We start from the raw sequence: 17,907 nt of genomic DNA, 5'->3' as shown, positions 1-17,907 counted from the left end.
ATTGGATTAACCGACCCAAAACTAAATAAATGGGTTCGACCAGTTAATAATTGGGTGGGTTTCATTTAGACAAGTCAATAGAGTCAATGTATTGTGTGGAGTTTGGATCTCCTGCCAAGTGCCAACAAATGCCTACCAAACATAATCAAACACCACACATCTCATACATAGTGGATAAAAAAAAAAAAGCAAGAGAACCCGACATCTTTGCGTGTGGGCCAAACTTTTTGTTCTATCTATAGTCTATGCTCTATGGGCTTTGATAGAATCGTGGAAGGTTACCCACAAAGAAATATTTAAATGATCGTCATATATATTCGCCCAGACCCTATATGAGAATTATGTCAAGAAGACCAAGAAGAGGAATTGACCCATTTTCTATGGTTGTGCATATTTAAACGATCGTCACATCTGTTGCATGGGCTGCATATATACATGGGAACATATGGGTAACTCCAACATGAGATCGTAACATAGACTATCCATTCTTCAAAATTATTACTTTAATTAATCAAAAGTTACTATTTGTATTACTTTCAGTTTGGTAAATTTTTACAATTTATTACCTTAATTTTGGCAATTTACTATATATATTTATTACTTTTCACTTAATCAATATATTGGTTATTAATTAACCGAAATTTTCTACCTATTTCACTTGATTGATTATTAATTGACAAAAAATTACTACTTATATCTCTTTACTGATCGACTGATTACTATTTATATTTATTACTAATTAACAGAGAATTAGTAATAAAATTTATATTTTATCAAAAATTAATTTTGTGAATTTTAGAAAATTAATTTTGCTAATTTCTGCAGTTAGTTTTGTTTAATTTATTTTTAGTAGCTTTCATAATTATTTTTGATAAATTTGGTGAATTAATCAAATTTTGGTAATTTACCAAAAAATAATTTTAATAAAATACTTTTGCTTAACTATATTAAATCAATAATTTGTCCAAAAGTATTAATTAAATTTCGTAATTATGAAACAATAAAATTATTGGTAAATTTCAAAACTATTTTTTTTAAAATTAATTTTGATAAATTTGATAAATTAAATTTTTGAATGCTTGTAAATTCATTTAACAAGAATGAACATAATAAAGTTTTGGTATAATAACAAAAATTAATTGTGCTTAATTTTATAAAATTAACAATATACCAAAAGTTATTATTTTTCCTAATTTGTGAAATAATAAATTTGGTAAATTTGAAAAAATATTATTTTATTAATTTTGAAAAAAATAATATAATACAATTTTGATAATTTAACAAAAAATTAAATTTAGAGTATTAATATTTGTTAATTTAGAGAAATTAATTTTGAGAATTTTGGTATTTGTGGTAAGTTATTTTTGGTTAATTTCATAATTTATTTAGATATACTATTTGTGGTAAATTTGGTAATTAAACTTTGTAAATTAGTTTTGGTGATTTTATAAAATTAATTTTAAAAAAATTAAATTATAAAATTTTTGTAATTTATCAAAAATTAATTTAAGTAAATTAATATTGGTTAATACTGATAAATTAATAATTTAACAGTAGATTAATAATTTACCAAAAATTATTAATTTTGTCAATTATAAAACTATAATTTATGTAAGTTTTGAAAATTATTAATTTAATAAAATTAATAATTTTTGTAACATTTGCAAACATCAAGCATTTGTTAGTATAATTATTAATTATAGTAACAAAATATTATTTTCTGTTGATGCATTAAAACTTTGGCAAATAACAAAATCTCTTTTACTTTGATTTTATCGCATGGGCCTCCGCTAGTTCACCATATATAGCCAGATGTCAAAGTACGATGATATGAAATCAGTTAGAAATTTATTGGGTCATTCTAGACAGTGGATTGGTTTCATGAAATGGGATCAGTGCTTATTAAAAAGTGAGGCATGGGTGTTATTTTGTTAAATGATAATCATAACTTGTGTGTATTTACTAGTTGGGTTGAGTCTGTGCATTGCGCGATGCGATTCCCTGCAAACAAAAACTTTGCATACACTTTAGAAGCTTGAAAATCCTGCCGCACATTTAATACATCTTCCCATAATTTGACATACATGACATAGATGTATGTATGATAGATATTCCCAATGTGCAGTTAGATGCTATAGAATTTTTGATTGCAAGAGATCCCAGCTAATTAAACTTTATAGCGTCGAGGACATACATTTTGCATAGAATTTGATATTTATTAAATGCAATTTCTATGGTACATAAATATACATTATTTATTTTCTTGTATCATTACACTATGTTTTGTAAACAGGTATTGTATTGGTGGTGCTCAGTTTGGATTGAGAGAGTTCTACTTGTATTCTAACAAAGCAAATCAAATGAAATTATATTATAACCAAACAGTTTTATTAGGGAGAGCTAATGAAATTCCAGGAAAAAAAATCAACTAAAAATATCTGCAAATTAAGAATGAAACCTTCCTCTGCCCTACGATCCTCTCCCTCTCACAGAACATCAATATGAACGTAAAGTGCTATCAATAAGGCTGTTCATAGGTCGGGTTGGGACGGTTTAATAGATTTTTTTAATCGACCCGACTTAGTTGAGTTACTTAAAGAATAAATTGAAACCGATTTGCCATTAAGTAAAACCGGTCGAAACATGAAGATGTCGGTTTGGTATTATTTATAAATAGCCTTATATTTGGTATAAAATTTCCTACTCAAAAAGGGAAAACAATCCTAAAGACAAAAGTAATTCTTATTTAACATTGAAAGACTAAGAAATCATAAACTAACTTAATTCAGTTTCAGTTTTCACACATGAGAACTAAAACCGAACCAAACTATCGGTTTATCCCTCTTTACAACCCCAAATCGATCAGTGGTGAAGAAAAACCAACCAAATTAAATTGGATCGGGCCGGTTTGATCGGCTTGGCATTATTTGCGAACAGCCCCAGTTATCAAACTCGAGCTTAGACTTTGTATTTCTATTTTTATTATTTCCTCTATCCTTCTTATGAAGCAACCCATCATGTTGTGAGACTTGACAAATTCGCTGTATATAGCCAGATGTCACACTATGATGATATAAAATTATTCAGATATGTTAGACGGGGTGATTCTGGACGTTGGATCGGTATCATCAGATAAGACCAGTGCCTATAAAAAGTGGGGTATAGGTGTTATTTTCTTAAATGATAATCATAATTTTGTTTACCAATTCCGTTGGTCTTATTATTGCTATAAGTAGTTCTGAAAAAGGGTAAATTATGGATAGTTACCTTTAACCTTTTAACCTTTTGTAATATAAGTAGTAAATTATCAAAATGCCCATTATCTACCAATTTATTTAACACCAATGCCACAGTTTTGATAAAAAAAAGAAACAAAATTAGAAAGACAATTTAGGAAGGCCTAATGATGGTATTGAGATAAAAACGTAGCTCCAAACTCTCAATTTTGGAGTTGAGGGTGCATTTATTATTTGTTTGATTTTTTTTTAATTTACATTAGGGTCAATTTGGAAGGAGCATAAATACAGATGCGTAGAGTATAAAACTATGTATTTTGTATTTATACCGTACAAATTTATATTTATACCGTATAAATTAGTTTGGAAGGAGTACAAATATAAATATAGACAGTATAAATATATATAAAATAATATAAAATATAAGATTTTGTATTCTACAAATTTATATTTATACTCCTTCCAAACTGAGACTTAATTCCGTTTCTCACACTACTGGTTATAGAAATAGGGACACAAAGAAAGAGAGACAAGATTTCTCATTATTTATTGCTAGAAAGGGGGGTAGAACTGGTTATGCTCAGTTTATTCAACACTCAGAAAGAAGATGAAGGTTAATGCACAGACAGTTGTTCTGCTTCAACGCATAGTTTATTCAAATCTGAGAATAGAAATGGGAAAGAAGGGTAATTTTGGAATTTTAAAAATTCATGGTACTTAAATTGTTGCATTTGAAAGTTCAAGACTTTAATGTCACTACCCCCAAATTTCAAGTCATTAGAAGCCTGTGTATGCCATTGATTCCCCGTAATAGAGGTATAAATTGGTCGTGCCACCTGCAGCTCGGCACGACACTCTACGGGCCATGCCAGGCCCGATACGACGATTCATGCCTTGTTGGGTCGGGGGTTCGCAATCCACGGACCGGCATGGCATGACACGACTATGTGTGTCGTGCCACACGCGGCCCACATTCCGGCATGGCCCGTAGGGCCTATAGTGGGCCACACTAGGCCCATCCGAAAATGAGTCGTTTGGCCCGATGGCTCCCTCCCCCCAATGGCTATATAAGGGGATATTTATGTATTTTACTTATGAAGGGGAAAAAATGACATAAATTCCCCCCAATGGCTATATAACAACTAGTTTAGGTGGTTTTTTGGGTAAAGTTATAAATAACTCTATAATGACCAAAACACAACATTTATTTTTTAGGGTATTTTGGGCAATTGAATTATTTTCAATTCCTATTAATAGCCCTATCCTCCACCATTCTCATCACACCAATTCAACAATTGTCTTAATCTCTTCTCTCTTTCTCATACATTCTCTCATCTACTATCTGAGTAGCTCTGGTTGGTTGATTGTCCGATTCTCCAATTCTCAAGTCTCAACTTTGTTGAAACCTCAACAAGAAAAAGGCTTGCTGCCTTGCTCAACCTGCTCAAGTATCTCAAGTTAGCAATTTGGGAAACTTGAACGTTGAAATGCTTTAACCGTTGAAATCAAGTTGGCTATTTGGGATTCTAAACCAGCAATCCGAGTAAGTCCAATTAAATTAATTTTATTTTTTTTAGAATTAAAAAAAATGATCGGCTCTTCCCAAAACCAATTCCCCAAGTTTAGTAGCCTGATTTGGAAAATATTTAAAATAGAGGATACTGAGGGGAAGGGGAAAAGAGTAGTTTGCCAAAAATGTAGAAAAGACTTTAGTTATTGTAGCAAGGGTGGTACTGGCCATTTGAGCAGACATTTTCTCACACATAAGAAGGAAGAAGAAATAACCCACAATTTAAATGAATTGTTGAAATAATGAAAAATAAATTTTAAAAATATTGGGAGAACATTTTTCCCCTTTGTTGCTTAGCTACAATATTAGATCCTAAGATTAATAAAGATGGTTTTGATATTTTACTTGAAACATATTGTAAAAATATGAATATTGAAATTGGAAATGAAAAGAATAAATTAATAATTTATTATTTGAAATGTACAATTTATATGAATCTGATTATCTGAAGCAGTAGGAAGTAATCCTACAACTTGTACAACATCTAACATCTTCAGATTTTCTATTTCTACATTCTACAAGCAAATTTTATTTAATAAGTAGAAGGCTGAAATCTACTACTTCTACAAGTTCATTTACTGAACTTAATTTATTTCTAGTTTAGGTGAGGGAACAAATAATTTTGATATTTTAGCTTGGTGGAGTGAACATTCAAAAAATTATCCAATTCTCGCTGCCATGACACATGATCTACTAACCCCTCCGATGTTTACAGTTCCATCGGAGTCTTGTTTTAGTGCAGTTACCACTATATTAGGGTGTTGGTCTGTGGGACACCATGAGAAATGGCATGAACGATGAAAGTATAGAGGTATGCATCTACTTTAAGGAATGTCTAGATGCAATCATGCAGAAGATAGATTACAACTTTACTAAACAGAGGGCATGATACTACTACATACACCGGATATCTCACCTAAAGTAGATGATGAAAATCATGATTCATGAATAATAGTTGACTAGGTGTATAGAATTTTTTATTTTTGTTCAAATTATTGTAAATTTTGTTTTGATTTGATTTTAATTTATTTTCTATTAATGTAATTTTGTAATTTCAATTTGTAACTATATTATATTTTTATATTTATTAAGCTATTCCATTTTCATATTTCATTCATCCAAGTATGAAATATCCAACCATTGTATGCTTTGTAATTTGTTTCATTCAAATTTAAATGAAATAAAATTCATATTTTTCTTCCAATTTGATATTCCATCATTCTTAATTCTTATTTGGTTAAGTATTTTTTTTTCACTTATGTGTTAGATTTCTCATTTCTTAATTTTTCAAATAGTTCTCAAAGGCCAAAGCTCAAAGGAAAGTTAAATATTTTAGCTTTGACTTAGAAAATAAATAAAAATTTTCAAAAAAGAAAAAAAAAGTCAAAAAATCAATCTAGCCCAATTAGACTCAGCCCAAGGCCCGGCCTGTGGCACAGCCCAAGACCATGGTCCGACCCAAGCCCACGGCATGACATGGGCCCATACGGGCCTAGGCCTTAGGCCATGCTGAGCTAACCCCAAAAATTTTCATTAAGGAGGGCAGCACGGCTTGTGATGTCCGCGAGCCAAAACGGCACAGCCCACACTTTGCATGGGCCACTCACAGCGCCCGACACGACAAGAAAAAATTTCACACTCTTAAAGCATGGGAATCCAATTACACATTGGGAACATCTCCCCATGATTAATATACATGTATGTGGAATATTCCCAATACTCCTAATGTGTGACTAGATGCTATGTGCGTAGAGTTTTTGGTTGCACGCGATCCAAGATGATCTTTATTTAGAATTTGGTTTTTATTAAATGCAAATTCTATGGTACATAAATACATAATTTATTGTATTTCTTCCTCTAAATACATTATTTCTTATATCATTACACTGTTTTGTAAACATGTATTGTATTAGTGGTGCTCAGTTTGGATTGAGAGAGGGTCTGCTCTGTATTCTAACAAACCAAATCAAATGAAATTATCATGGAGTTTGGTATGAGTTGTATAAACGGTGTCATCTGTCATGTCATTGCCGTATGTGCATTTGTCCTATTATACTATTTCGTATACCTATTTATCTTAATTTATATACAAACAACTATTAAAGAAAATTTTATTTTAATGGTTTTCTCGACACAAAAACATTTATCTATTGTTTCACTTATTTTAATTGTCAACAAATATCATAAAAACATTTATAAACTGCTTTAGTTTCAAAAACAAATCATATAGAGCTAATGAATTTTCCAGGAAAGTGGGCAAAGTAATCTGTGGACTAAAAATATCTGCAAATTAAAAAAGGAATTCTTCCCTTTCCTCTGCCCTACTACGATCCTCCCCCTCCTGCCCAACATCAATCCCAAGCACTTTTTCTAGAGTTTTCCAAGAGTCTAAAGTCAAAGAAGTTTCCGGAATTATTCTTTCCCTCTCTCTCTCTCTCTCTCTCTCTCTCTCTCTAAATGCAACAGTTACTCCTCCAGGAATAAATATTCATAGTTACTCGAGAGTAAGCAGCAGTTGGTAGAACATAAGAGTGTCTGAAGAATAATTTTGTAGTGTCTTGTTTCAGAGAGAGAGAGAGAGATGAAGAAGATCAAAGGAGTAATTCAGTCGATTAAAGGCCAGTTTTTTAACAGAATCGATCGCAGGGAGCTGAAGGAGGGTGATCACATCTACTGCTGGAGACCTCAATTTTACGTTTACGCCCACCACGGTCCGTCTTATTTGAATTCCATCTTTTTATCTCTCTGTTTATGGTTCTCTTGAATGATGATGCGCATCTGCTTTCCAACCAATGTTCTAGGGATATACATCGGTGACGAACAAGTTATTCACTTCTCACCACCACCACTACCAGCAGGAGCAGGAGGAAGTTTCTCGTATTTCTCCGGCTCCTTCAGCGACGCCTCCAGTGTTGCTCGAATTCGATGCACAAAATGTGACAGCCACAGTCGTGAGGGAGTCACCCAGTGTTGCCTCGATTGCTTTCTTTCCGGCGGTGAACTTTGCCGCTTACAATACAACGTCTCACGACTCTTTTTCTTCTTCAGAGTTCGAGTAGGAACATGTAGCCTTGCCAAATCCAGCCCTACTGCCGTGATTCTTCACCGCGCCAAATACCTCCTGGAGTGTAACGGCTTCGGAAGGTACCATTTCCTTCATAACAACTGCGAGCACTTCGCCCTCTACTGCTCGACGGGCCTCATCTCGCAGAAGCCCCATGAGGTCGGACAGGTCGGGGCTTTGAAGGGCTTCTTCGAGCGGCTCTACGAGAGCGGAAAGCTCAAGGTCTTTTACGGAATTCTGCGGAACCTCTTGGGTTTCCAGAGCGGACTGGCGGAGTCTCTCCTCGCCTTTCTGCAGAGCGTCTTCGGCAGCAAAATTGAAGAGACAGTCATGGAGCTTGCTCGGGGATTGTTTGGCGAGAGTGGACTGGTAGATGCCGTCGTCAAGGAGATTCTCGAGTTCTGTAGCGGAAAGATGCGCGTCTCTCCTTCTGCCGCCGCTGCTTCTGCTCTGCTTACAAACATCTACGCCGAGCTTTTTATACTGTATCGTTTCTACAGCGTCGCTCGCTACCAATCTGATATCGGAATACGTAGTGACGTTCGTTCGGTTGACGTCGAAAGACTTGTTGCTGAGTTGAACGTGGCCGAGCCAGAATTAGTTGCTGAGTCCGGTGTGGCGGGGTCAGGGTCTGAGCCGCTTGCTGAGCTGGAGGTGGGTGAACCAGAACCAGTTGCTGCATCGAAGGAAGCTGGGCCTGAGTTCGTTGCTGACCCAAAGATGGTTAAACCGGAGTCGGATATGGTTGATCCAGAAATTGTTGAGGATTGAAGATGTTCGATCCGTAACCTGGTTGCTAGGCAACCAAGGATTGTGCTGTAATTGAGTCAGTGTGCTTTTGTTGTCCGGTGTTATGGGTTATTTCTTGTCATCGTTAAACACCCAGGATTCTGATCTGACTGAACTCGGTGTGGGAGGAATTGGGAACTCGGTGTTTGTCCAGTAGGGTAGGAAGGACCACTTCGATGTCTTTCAAACTCAGTATTGTAGAAATATTATATAAATAAAGATGATAAAAATATGTTTGTGTTCAAAATTCTTATTTCCTGCTTTATATTTCTCAATTCTCCCCATTAACTGGTGTGTTAGTTGACTCGCCTGATTACTCAAGTAGGTCACTCGGACCGAGTCTTAACGTTGTGGACAAAGTGGTAATTTTGCAAGGACCGAATCACATGGACAAGTGACCGATCGCTTTGTGGCTCGATGATGTTGATTCCCACAATCAATACCAGAAAAAAAAAATAAAAAAAAAAAGTCACTCGGACAAGTCAATGTAGTCAGTGTGGGCCCTGTAGCTTCTTTGTTTGATAGAAAATAACAAAGGTACTTGCGTGTGGTTTGCGACATTTTCTTCTTTGGTCTATGGTTTAATGGATCAGAAATTCAGGACGAGGATGCAAGTCTGGCTGGGTGTGGTCGGGTTCAGGTCAACCCAAACCCAACCCTAAAACTCGTTTTGGTTGGATTTAAGTTGAACTCGAGTTGGGTTTGGGTTAAGGTTGATCCAAGGATAAGGAGTGCTCTTCCATCCCACCAACGTAATGGAAATTTCCTGATCTGGAGACGGGAAATTATCTCTATCCCTGCCTTAAGGGCAATTCGGATGGACCCAAATCAATCTAACTTGCAATTTTATATGGATTGGGTTTAGAATTTTAATCCATGGACTGAACCCAGGCCTAAAAGTTCAGATTTTACAATTTTTAAGGGTGAGTTTGATAGGTTTTATCTTATTACTTTTTATAATTTATACATAAAAGCACATATATATAAAGCTGTAATTTTGGAAGAACCGAGTCATTTTGGACAAATCAATGGAGTCAATGTGTTGTGTGGTGTCAAGAGAGCCCGACACGGCAACACCTTGGCGTGTGAGACCAACTTTTTTTTGACAATATGGTTTGATAAGAATCATGGAATCTATTAAAAATAGGGAGAAGTACGGATACATCCGATGCAGAATTCTGAATTTCTACCCCCTTACTACTAGCCCTTTCTCCCCTATAAATCACATCCTGCCCATGCATTTGGCATCAATGATGCATTTTTCCTGTACTATGGGGCTATAAAATTTTGATATGGGCTGATTGGTCATTCCAAGCCCAAAGCTAGGAGGAGAAAATAAAAAAAAAAAAGAAGAAAGATAAAAAGAAAAGCTAAGTAGTTTTCTTTCTTTATCACGAAAAATCATGTAACTGCCTTGACTGGATTGTAATAATTGAAAATTTGAATAAATGGTCTTACAATCTTCCTCATTAGGATACATTTGACATTCTTTATTTTAAGGATTTATCCCCATTTTATAGTTAAAATCTCAGTATTTATAAGAACATTTGAACCGAAAAAAGAGATGAGTCTTTAAAATAAATAATGACAAATGTAGCCTTAAATTAATCTCAAGGTTGTTTACTTTCAAAAGCTGTTTTGCAAGAGTCCGAACATTACTTTTTCTTTTTATACTAAGACTTCTCTCTCTTTAAAAAAGGATTCTATCCAACAGTAGGATTCTATCGGGAAGAGTTCCGAATAAATTTTCTAGCAAGTGTCCCCGAGACTTAAGGAAGCAATCGAGATTCAATTCAGGGTCGACGAGGTGATATAGAAGCCTTTATGATGGAGGATCTTTGCTACTTGTGTACCACTCTTATGTTTTTTCTATTGAACATTCCCATGCCACAGATTTTTCTAGAGTGGTCATCTGTTTGACCACTTATGTGATATTCTTTACTTGATTGTTGAGGGGACTATGAAGTATGAAGGGTTAAATTTGGGTTTTTTAGAAAAGGTTCAATTACATATATCGTCGGATGCAAACGGATGTAGGGGATGTTTCTGTTTGATGATGTCATTCTACAAGGGATGTTTTTGTCCTTTTGTAAAGATAGGAGAGGTCTTAGTAAATATTAGGGAAGGTTTAAATCTTTTACCCTTTTTTTTTTCTGATATCTTCTGAAGTGCTGTACAACAGGGGTAGTCCATCCCCCATCCCATAACCCCCCAATCCAGGTGTAGGCGGGATTCAATTCCAAGTCTCCACTACGATCAGCATGAAACCTTACCAACCAGCTGATTGGCACCTTCCAAATTTTAAACATTGTTATGGGTGATAAATGGGTGGATTGGGTGTGGTTGAGTATCAACCCACCCATTTTGACCCACTGACCCATTTGCCACCCATGTTAGTGGGTTGGAATGAGTCGCAACTCATTTTGACCCTGACCCACCCCAATGGCCCAACCCACCCATTTGACCCTCTAATACAAATTGGACCCTTTAAAACATAAAATGTTTAAAATTTTTAAATAAAAAATAAAAATGCATAAAACACAGAAAAGTATAAAAAAAACATAGAAAATTTCAGAAAAATACAAGAAATTGCAGAAAAAAAAGAAATAATAAAAAATTGAATAAAATTATAAAATCTAAACTCTCAAAAATATTAAAATTTTTAGAAAAAATACAGAAAATTTGCAAGAAATTGTAGTAAATTTCAGAAAAGTGCAAAAAAAGTTGCACAAAAAAATGTAGGCAAATAGAAATTGCGTAAAAAACAATAAAAAATAGAAAAAAATTGCAAATAAATACAAGAAAGTGTAAAATTGCTGAGAAAAAAAAAACAAAAAGTAGAAAAACGTAAGAAAATTACAAAAAGGGCAAATTTCTTAAGGTACCTTTATGGTTTAGGAAATTGACTAACTCTACCCTTACTATATTTATATTGTCTTAAAGTACCCCTAAATTTTTCGACAATTACCATCTCATTAATTATTGATGAAAAAGCAAAATGTCAAATTTACCCTTTATTATTTCTCAGATTTCAAAATAAACCTTGATGACATTTTCGCCTCTCACGGCCCTCTTGCAATCTCTCGGCCTTATTTTTTGCGTCTTCTCCCTCCTGGCCTGTATTTGGAGTTTTGGATTTGGGATTCAAACAAGGATTCGTAGCAATGATTGTGCAAACACAATACCTTGCAAATGCTTTCAAGAATAAGAACAATCTCATCCAAGAGTTTCAGCTTGTAGCTTGCAACCACAATCACAACTAATACAACCAAAAACCGACCACCAGTTAGCATGCTGGGGGACAAAGTTGTTAATTGACAAGCTAACCTGGTCTTGATGAGCTATGAGCTGACCTGGTCCTAACAAGTTACAAATTAACTTGGTCCTGACGAGCTACGAGCTAACCTGGTCCTAACAAGCTGATCTGACACCAATTCATAACATTCACAAGCAATGCGTGGCTAAGTTGATCAGAGCATCAATGCAAGTCAACTCCATGTAGGCCCATTGTCTACCACATGCACACGTGTCAACTGAGGGCGCAACAAGTGGACTGAGCTCCGACCACATGTGAGAGACATGTCAGTTCTTGGATGAAGCCCCTTTCCTATAAATAGGTGAGTCCTGCATTCATTTGGACACAACTGAACATGATAGTACGCTACTATGAACAAGGCACACCGAACACTTATGCACATGGAACTTACCAGCTCTCCATACGAATTGCCTAGCTCATCACATGGAGCCCACCAGTTCCCCCTACGAGCTCTTCAACTCATCTCATGGAGCTCACAAGCTCTCTTCACGAGCTCACCAACTCTCTGGCTCACATTACTTTCCTTTGGCATTATTGAGTCGTTGGAGTCCACACCCCTGGGATATCACCCGAGGCCTCTGACATCTTTTCTGGGTGCAAGTCTCCCTTAGCAGACAAGGTGACACTCTGAGATGAGGTAACACCCTACTCCAACGAATTTCCATCTTCGGCCCCATGGCCAATTTTAACCTCAACAACAACAATTACACAAGGCAGGAATTCTTCAATGGAGCAACTGTATTCAGCGATCTTGAGAGTGAACTCATTTGCAATATGTCTGGGTCCGGGAAGAGGACCCTATACGATTCAACTCACCTTCTTCAAATGCAAAACCATCACCACCACGTCCAATTTGACAAAATGAACACAAAAGCGTCTCCAATTTACAAAACCTCTCTCACCAAGATAACCTTCACCCCCGAATATTTGAATCCAACACCACTTTCAGATCTGGTTCAATCTCACTAGGATAAAGCCAAAACAGTTGCTTTCTGAAATGGTTGGCGGAGTTCTCTCTCTCTCTCTACCAAACATACCTACATTTGAATCTGACTTCCTGAGCCGTATCCGGTTCGATTTAAGCGAGGCACCAAAACGGATTCCACCGGAAAATTAGTTGGCTCAACAGTGGCACCGAATGGAGGACAAGAAAGGGGAGAAGGCCAAGGCAAGAAAGGTGATGGATTGTTTCTCATACTCCAGAGCTCTGAAATTGTGATGAGGTAAGCCAGTCTTGATTGGCCAGAATAGCATAGGAGCATATGCTCATACTCCAGTTGTAGGGATATTGACAGCATAGGGTAAACTCGTCCAAGTCGTATTCTACTTCTACCAACATACTGGACTGTAAGAAAAATATGGGTCATCGCTCCTGTAGCAATAACCATGAATCTATTTTGGGTGTCGGAGATCCTATATGCCTTTCCAACTTCATCATGTGCAGGGGGATAACATCAAACAAATACCTTAATGGAGGTCGTCAGTTGGCCCTACAAGTTATCCCCTGTGTACCCTCAGGCTGATGAAGCATTTGCAGAGGCGTGACATTCAAAGGCGGTCTCTGTTCTATCAGGTCGAAGCGATATCTGTCTCCAAAGTTATGGTATCTTCGTGTAATTATCATTGAAGCATAGGACATTGTGCCAGGCGAGAAAGGGTCGGCAATGGCAAGGTATCCAGAGGCCAGAGCTTTCGGCAGAGGCCCAAGTAGGAAACTAGGTGCTGAGGACCAGAATGCTTCTCTCTAGATATTCATGTCATGATTTCAAGTCTCCTCTCCCACTGCCTACGACGACTGTGTTAGCGCTGTGAAATGGGTAGCCTCCCATTCGAAAGGGGACGGGCCTGAGGCTTGGTTGAACGATCCGTCAACTTCGACTGAGTGTTTCTGGCCGGCGACAGAAAAATTCAAAATATATGTTTCAACTGATAAAAGCAAAAATTGTATAATATTACTGAAAATAATAAAAATTTGAAAAAAAACTACATTTCAGATATAAAAAGAAAAATGTGCAATGAAACAAAGAAAATAGTATCAAAATAACAGAAATTTCAGAAAAACAAATGGGAGGTGAAGAACATCCAGGATAGGGTTAAGTTTTCCGAAAATGGAGAAGGTAGAGCGTAGAAGGGATTGAAAAGAGATTTGAGCGAATATGAAATGGCGTAGAGGTCCTAATTCGTGTTTGTGATGATTGCTGGCGGTGAAAGCCACAACATTTTAGAATACCCGAACCAACATTGAAAGCTAAACAGATGCTGTGGAGAAAAATCCAACACATCTATGATAGAATGAACATAGAAAGCTCTGATTTTGAACCTTAACCTAACAACAACAAGGCATCGTGAGAAAGACCATTAGCAGCTGACAACTCTCTATCTTCTCTGCTTTGCAAACTCAAAAGCTTTGATTTCGAATGTAATTAAAGCCTGAGTATGTTGGTAGTGGAGTTACACCATCATTGATGGTTGCTTTGGCGATATGAGCAAGCCTAAACAGAAGAAATTTCGAATCAAGCCCTAACCAGCAAAAAGAGGAGAAACTTTCGAAGGAACTAAACTGAAGGTCAATGGGTAACCCTCAACCCAACTCCACCCTGACCCTAATGGGTCACTTGACCCGAACCACAACTAAACTGGGTGGGTCATATGGGTTGGGGTCAAAATGCCTTATTATTAATGCAGTGTTTACATCAAAACTACCATAGCAGCTCCAGAACTTCAAATATTGAACTGAGGGTAGTTATGACTTATGATAAGAATGTCTCAAGTAGATTGCCCTAGGAGAAGACTGTTGGTATTTCATTTACAGAAGTCAGAAAAGCTAAGATAATTGAAACCTTCGACAACTCCACCCAAAGTGCAACCAAGTGCCAAATAAAGAACCACAATAAATGGGTACATGCAGGTGCAAGCTTCTCGTTGGGGTTGCATAGCCGTGGGAGGGGAGGCTCACATTGATGATAATTAGGAGAGGTCCTCAAAGAGTGAGCATGAATGATGAAATATGAATGGCTGGTTGCAGGGCTGAATTGTTGTCTGTGATTCTAGGGCTAATTCATTTACAATTAATAACGACTGAGCCAAATGGAAACTATGACTCTTAGATTTCAGTCTCCTGAAATCTGGACAAGATGGAACAATTAGGAATACTATCTGATAGTTTCAAGGATGAGACAATTAATGTGTACTTCTTTTTATTTATCCCGAGACAATACATACTCTGCAAAAAGTGATTCAAGTGGATTCCTATTAAACATATAAGAGTAACATGAGAAGCTGCTTCTATTCTATTCGTGCCATAATATGTACAGGTGACAGATTAATACATACAAGGTTTGGTGGGAGTATGAAAAATCAATAGACTCAAATTGAAGGACCAGACCTAAGCACCCTTTCTAGCTTCTCAGCCTTGGCATAATCCTTTTCTTTGAGAGAACCAGCAGGAAAAGCTGTGATCTCCACAACCAAGTGTGGAGTGGGGAGCTCATCAAAAAGAGCCCTGACATTGTTACAACAAACACTTTCTCCATGAGCTGTTTCCCTCCTTATTTGACAACCCTAATCACAATATTATTAGTTAGTCAAAGCAGACTAGTTTAAGTTAAATTGTGAGATTCTAAGCATGGCAAACTGCTTCAGAAAGTGCAGGTTCACCACTGACCCAAGGATTTGGAAGTGGGATGAAGCAGAAACTTTCATACCAATGTCAATTTTAACTTAAGACTACATGGGAATAGCTTTTTGGTTCTTCCCACCTACAAAAATATCTTGGAGCCTCCATTGTGTGGACTTGTACTTCATGGAAAGGAATAAGCTGTTAAGGGAATGGACATCCCTTCTGTTGGCTGTGTCTTGTGTCATGCCCTAGAATCTTCTGATAGCACATTTCTTAATTGCACCATCAGCTCTAACATTTAGGCATACATCCTTGATAGACAGATTAGCTGGAGTGAAAGTAGTGAGAGGAATGCATGCACACAAGAGGTGATATGACAAAGATGATGGTGATGGTGCATTCTTGGTTACTGGTTAGTCCAGAAAACTTTGAAAGGTTTACAACCTCTCCTAATTCTCTTCTAATACACTTGATAGAAAATCTGACAAGAACATTGTTGGATTTTTGTAAGACTATAAAATCATATTTGTGTAACTTCTCACTCTATATAGGCTGTACTTCTAGAGAACTAGTTATACTGATACTTCCTTAATGCAAGTTTCCCTACTTTATGATAAAAAGAAGAGAAAGAAAAGAAAAGAAAAGAAAAGAAAAGGTTGAACTATAAGCTTTAATACGAAGAAAAATATATGTACCTTATGGGAAGTGGCATCTATGAAGTGATCGTCCTCAGAGAGTAGAGATGCGATGGCTTTGAGTAGGCGTCATCCTTCAGATTTGGAAGGGACTCTGTAGCTTCTCTTGAGAGTACCCTTTGTTGTTGGATGCCACTTGCTAACAAGTTTCCTTCTATCTGTTGCTTCCTTTTCCTCTATTCAAGATATTACTACCATAATCAGATAAATTCAGTTTCACCTTTGGATAAGATGTAAATGAACAAATTTCCTCCTGAATCCCCTCCCCTTATTAGGCTACGTTTGGTATGACAAAAAATTAAGGAAATTTTCTTCAAAAATTGCCAGTTTCCTTAGGAACTTACCCTCAACTTTCTGTTTCTCACTTATTTTCTATCAAACCATACACAGCCTTAGTAATACCAGAGTTGGATGTTATCACATGATACACACAATTAGCTACCTGAGTCCCTGACCCCATTTTCTAGTATTATTCGGTCAAATTCAAGTGCAATAATAAAGAGGTGATCTTAAATGAACTTTTAGACTGGTTAATAATAAAAGAAAACAATCTCCATTGGCATTCAATAATCCACGGTGTAAAAAAAAAAAGACATTTAACAATCTAACCCATCTAAGGCTGCATTTGGCATTCCTTATTTTAAGGACTTGTCTCTTTTTGTTGTTAAAAACTCAGTGTTCATAGGGGCATTTTAACTGCAAAAAGGAGATAAAGTCTTAAAATAAGGAATGCCAAATGCAACCTAAACTCTCTCCTTTCTTGAACAAAAGAAACCAAACATCTAAACGAAAACAAGATAAGAAAAAGCAACAGAAATGAAATAATAAGGAAACAAAGAAGCCAAAAACCTGATTTCCCTCTTAAGTTCTCAATCCGCTTAGAAAAACCCAAATCGCCATTCACTGTTTCCACATGCAGAAAACAAACAAAAATAATTTTAGATGCAAACCAAATTAATAACAATATATATAAAACAAAAAAAGGTCAATATCATTAGAAAAAAGAAGGAAAAATAAAGGGAAAAACGGAGAAACCTGAAAACAATGGGCTTGCCTGAGATCCAGCTAATCCAGCCTTCAAGAGAGCATAAAAGATGCAGAACCTCCCAGCCCATAGAAGAGGAGCTTCAAGCAAGGAAGCATGAAATCTTCCATTCCTGGCACTACATGATGCGGTCCCAAGTTTCTTCAGTGTGCTAGTGTGTACTGTTTGGAAACAAGGGAAGAGGGTTTTGGGAAGCAAAGAAGGATTTACATCTCTACCCTTGATCTGGGTTGCTCGGAAGGGTGATGTAAATGAAGTTTGGACCAGATAGAGAAGCATTGCTTCACCAGTTTCAGACAGAAAAGCAAGCCACGATCTACGAAGTGAGATAAGAAAGGTGATGAACTAATCTGCAATTTACCTTTTTTTAAAGATTTGAGTGGAGAAGAGAAATAAAACTCTCTGACTGTAATCAGTAGTCTCTACTTTGGACTCTCTACATCCTTCCTTCACAGGAAAATTTAGTTTGTCTGAACTGAAAAAGAAGGGGAAAATTGAAAACCAGAAAACGTTTACTTTCTTTTTGGATAAAGGGAAAGGTTAAACATAAGGTTGTCCAACAAGGCAACAAAC

The 17,907-nt window shown here is 36.4% G+C and overlaps 2 protein-coding genes across 5 annotated transcripts; one reads left to right on the top strand and one right to left on the bottom strand.

Moving 5' to 3' along the window:
* The first annotated feature begins 7,247 nt into the window (after positions 1 to 7,247).
* Positions 7,248 to 8,906, top strand: LOC148872842 (protein LEAD-SENSITIVE 1-like). Its single transcript, XM_088967816.1, has 2 exons — positions 7,248 to 7,517; positions 7,608 to 8,906. The coding sequence occupies exons 1-2, from the start codon at positions 7,388 to 7,390 to the stop codon at positions 8,639 to 8,641; spliced, it is 1,164 nt and encodes a 387-aa protein (XP_088823942.1). The 5' UTR covers positions 7,248 to 7,387; the 3' UTR covers positions 8,642 to 8,906.
* Positions 7,322 to 17,880, bottom strand: LOC148872841 (uncharacterized). Of its 4 annotated transcripts, none has more exons than XM_088967820.1 (4): positions 17,325 to 17,880; positions 17,139 to 17,192; positions 16,290 to 16,465; positions 7,322 to 8,546 (listed from the first exon to the last, which is right to left on the bottom strand). In XM_088967820.1, exons 1-3 carry the CDS (start codon positions 17,611 to 17,613, stop codon positions 16,359 to 16,361), a joined length of 450 nt encoding a protein of 149 aa, XP_088823946.1. In that variant the 5' UTR covers positions 17,614 to 17,880; the 3' UTR covers positions 7,322 to 8,546; positions 16,290 to 16,358. The 4 variants fall into 4 exon arrangements, with proteins under 4 accessions (XP_088823946.1, XP_088823944.1, XP_088823943.1 ...); XM_088967818.1 differs by lacking the exon at positions 7,322 to 8,546 and adding an exon at positions 11,815 to 13,901 and having other exon boundaries at positions 17,325 to 17,879; XM_088967817.1 differs by lacking the exon at positions 7,322 to 8,546 and adding an exon at positions 11,815 to 13,863 and having other exon boundaries at positions 17,325 to 17,830.
* Between the last annotated feature and the right edge of the window lie 27 nt (positions 17,881 to 17,907).

This window comes from Nelumbo lutea, chromosome 2, assembly GCF_056320005.1.
Source record: "Nelumbo lutea isolate HS-2025 chromosome 2, American lotus-T2T, whole genome shotgun sequence".
Taxonomy (NCBI): Eukaryota; Viridiplantae; Streptophyta; class Magnoliopsida; order Proteales; family Nelumbonaceae; genus Nelumbo; species Nelumbo lutea.
This window is presented reverse-complemented; position numbering and strand designations above follow the sequence as displayed.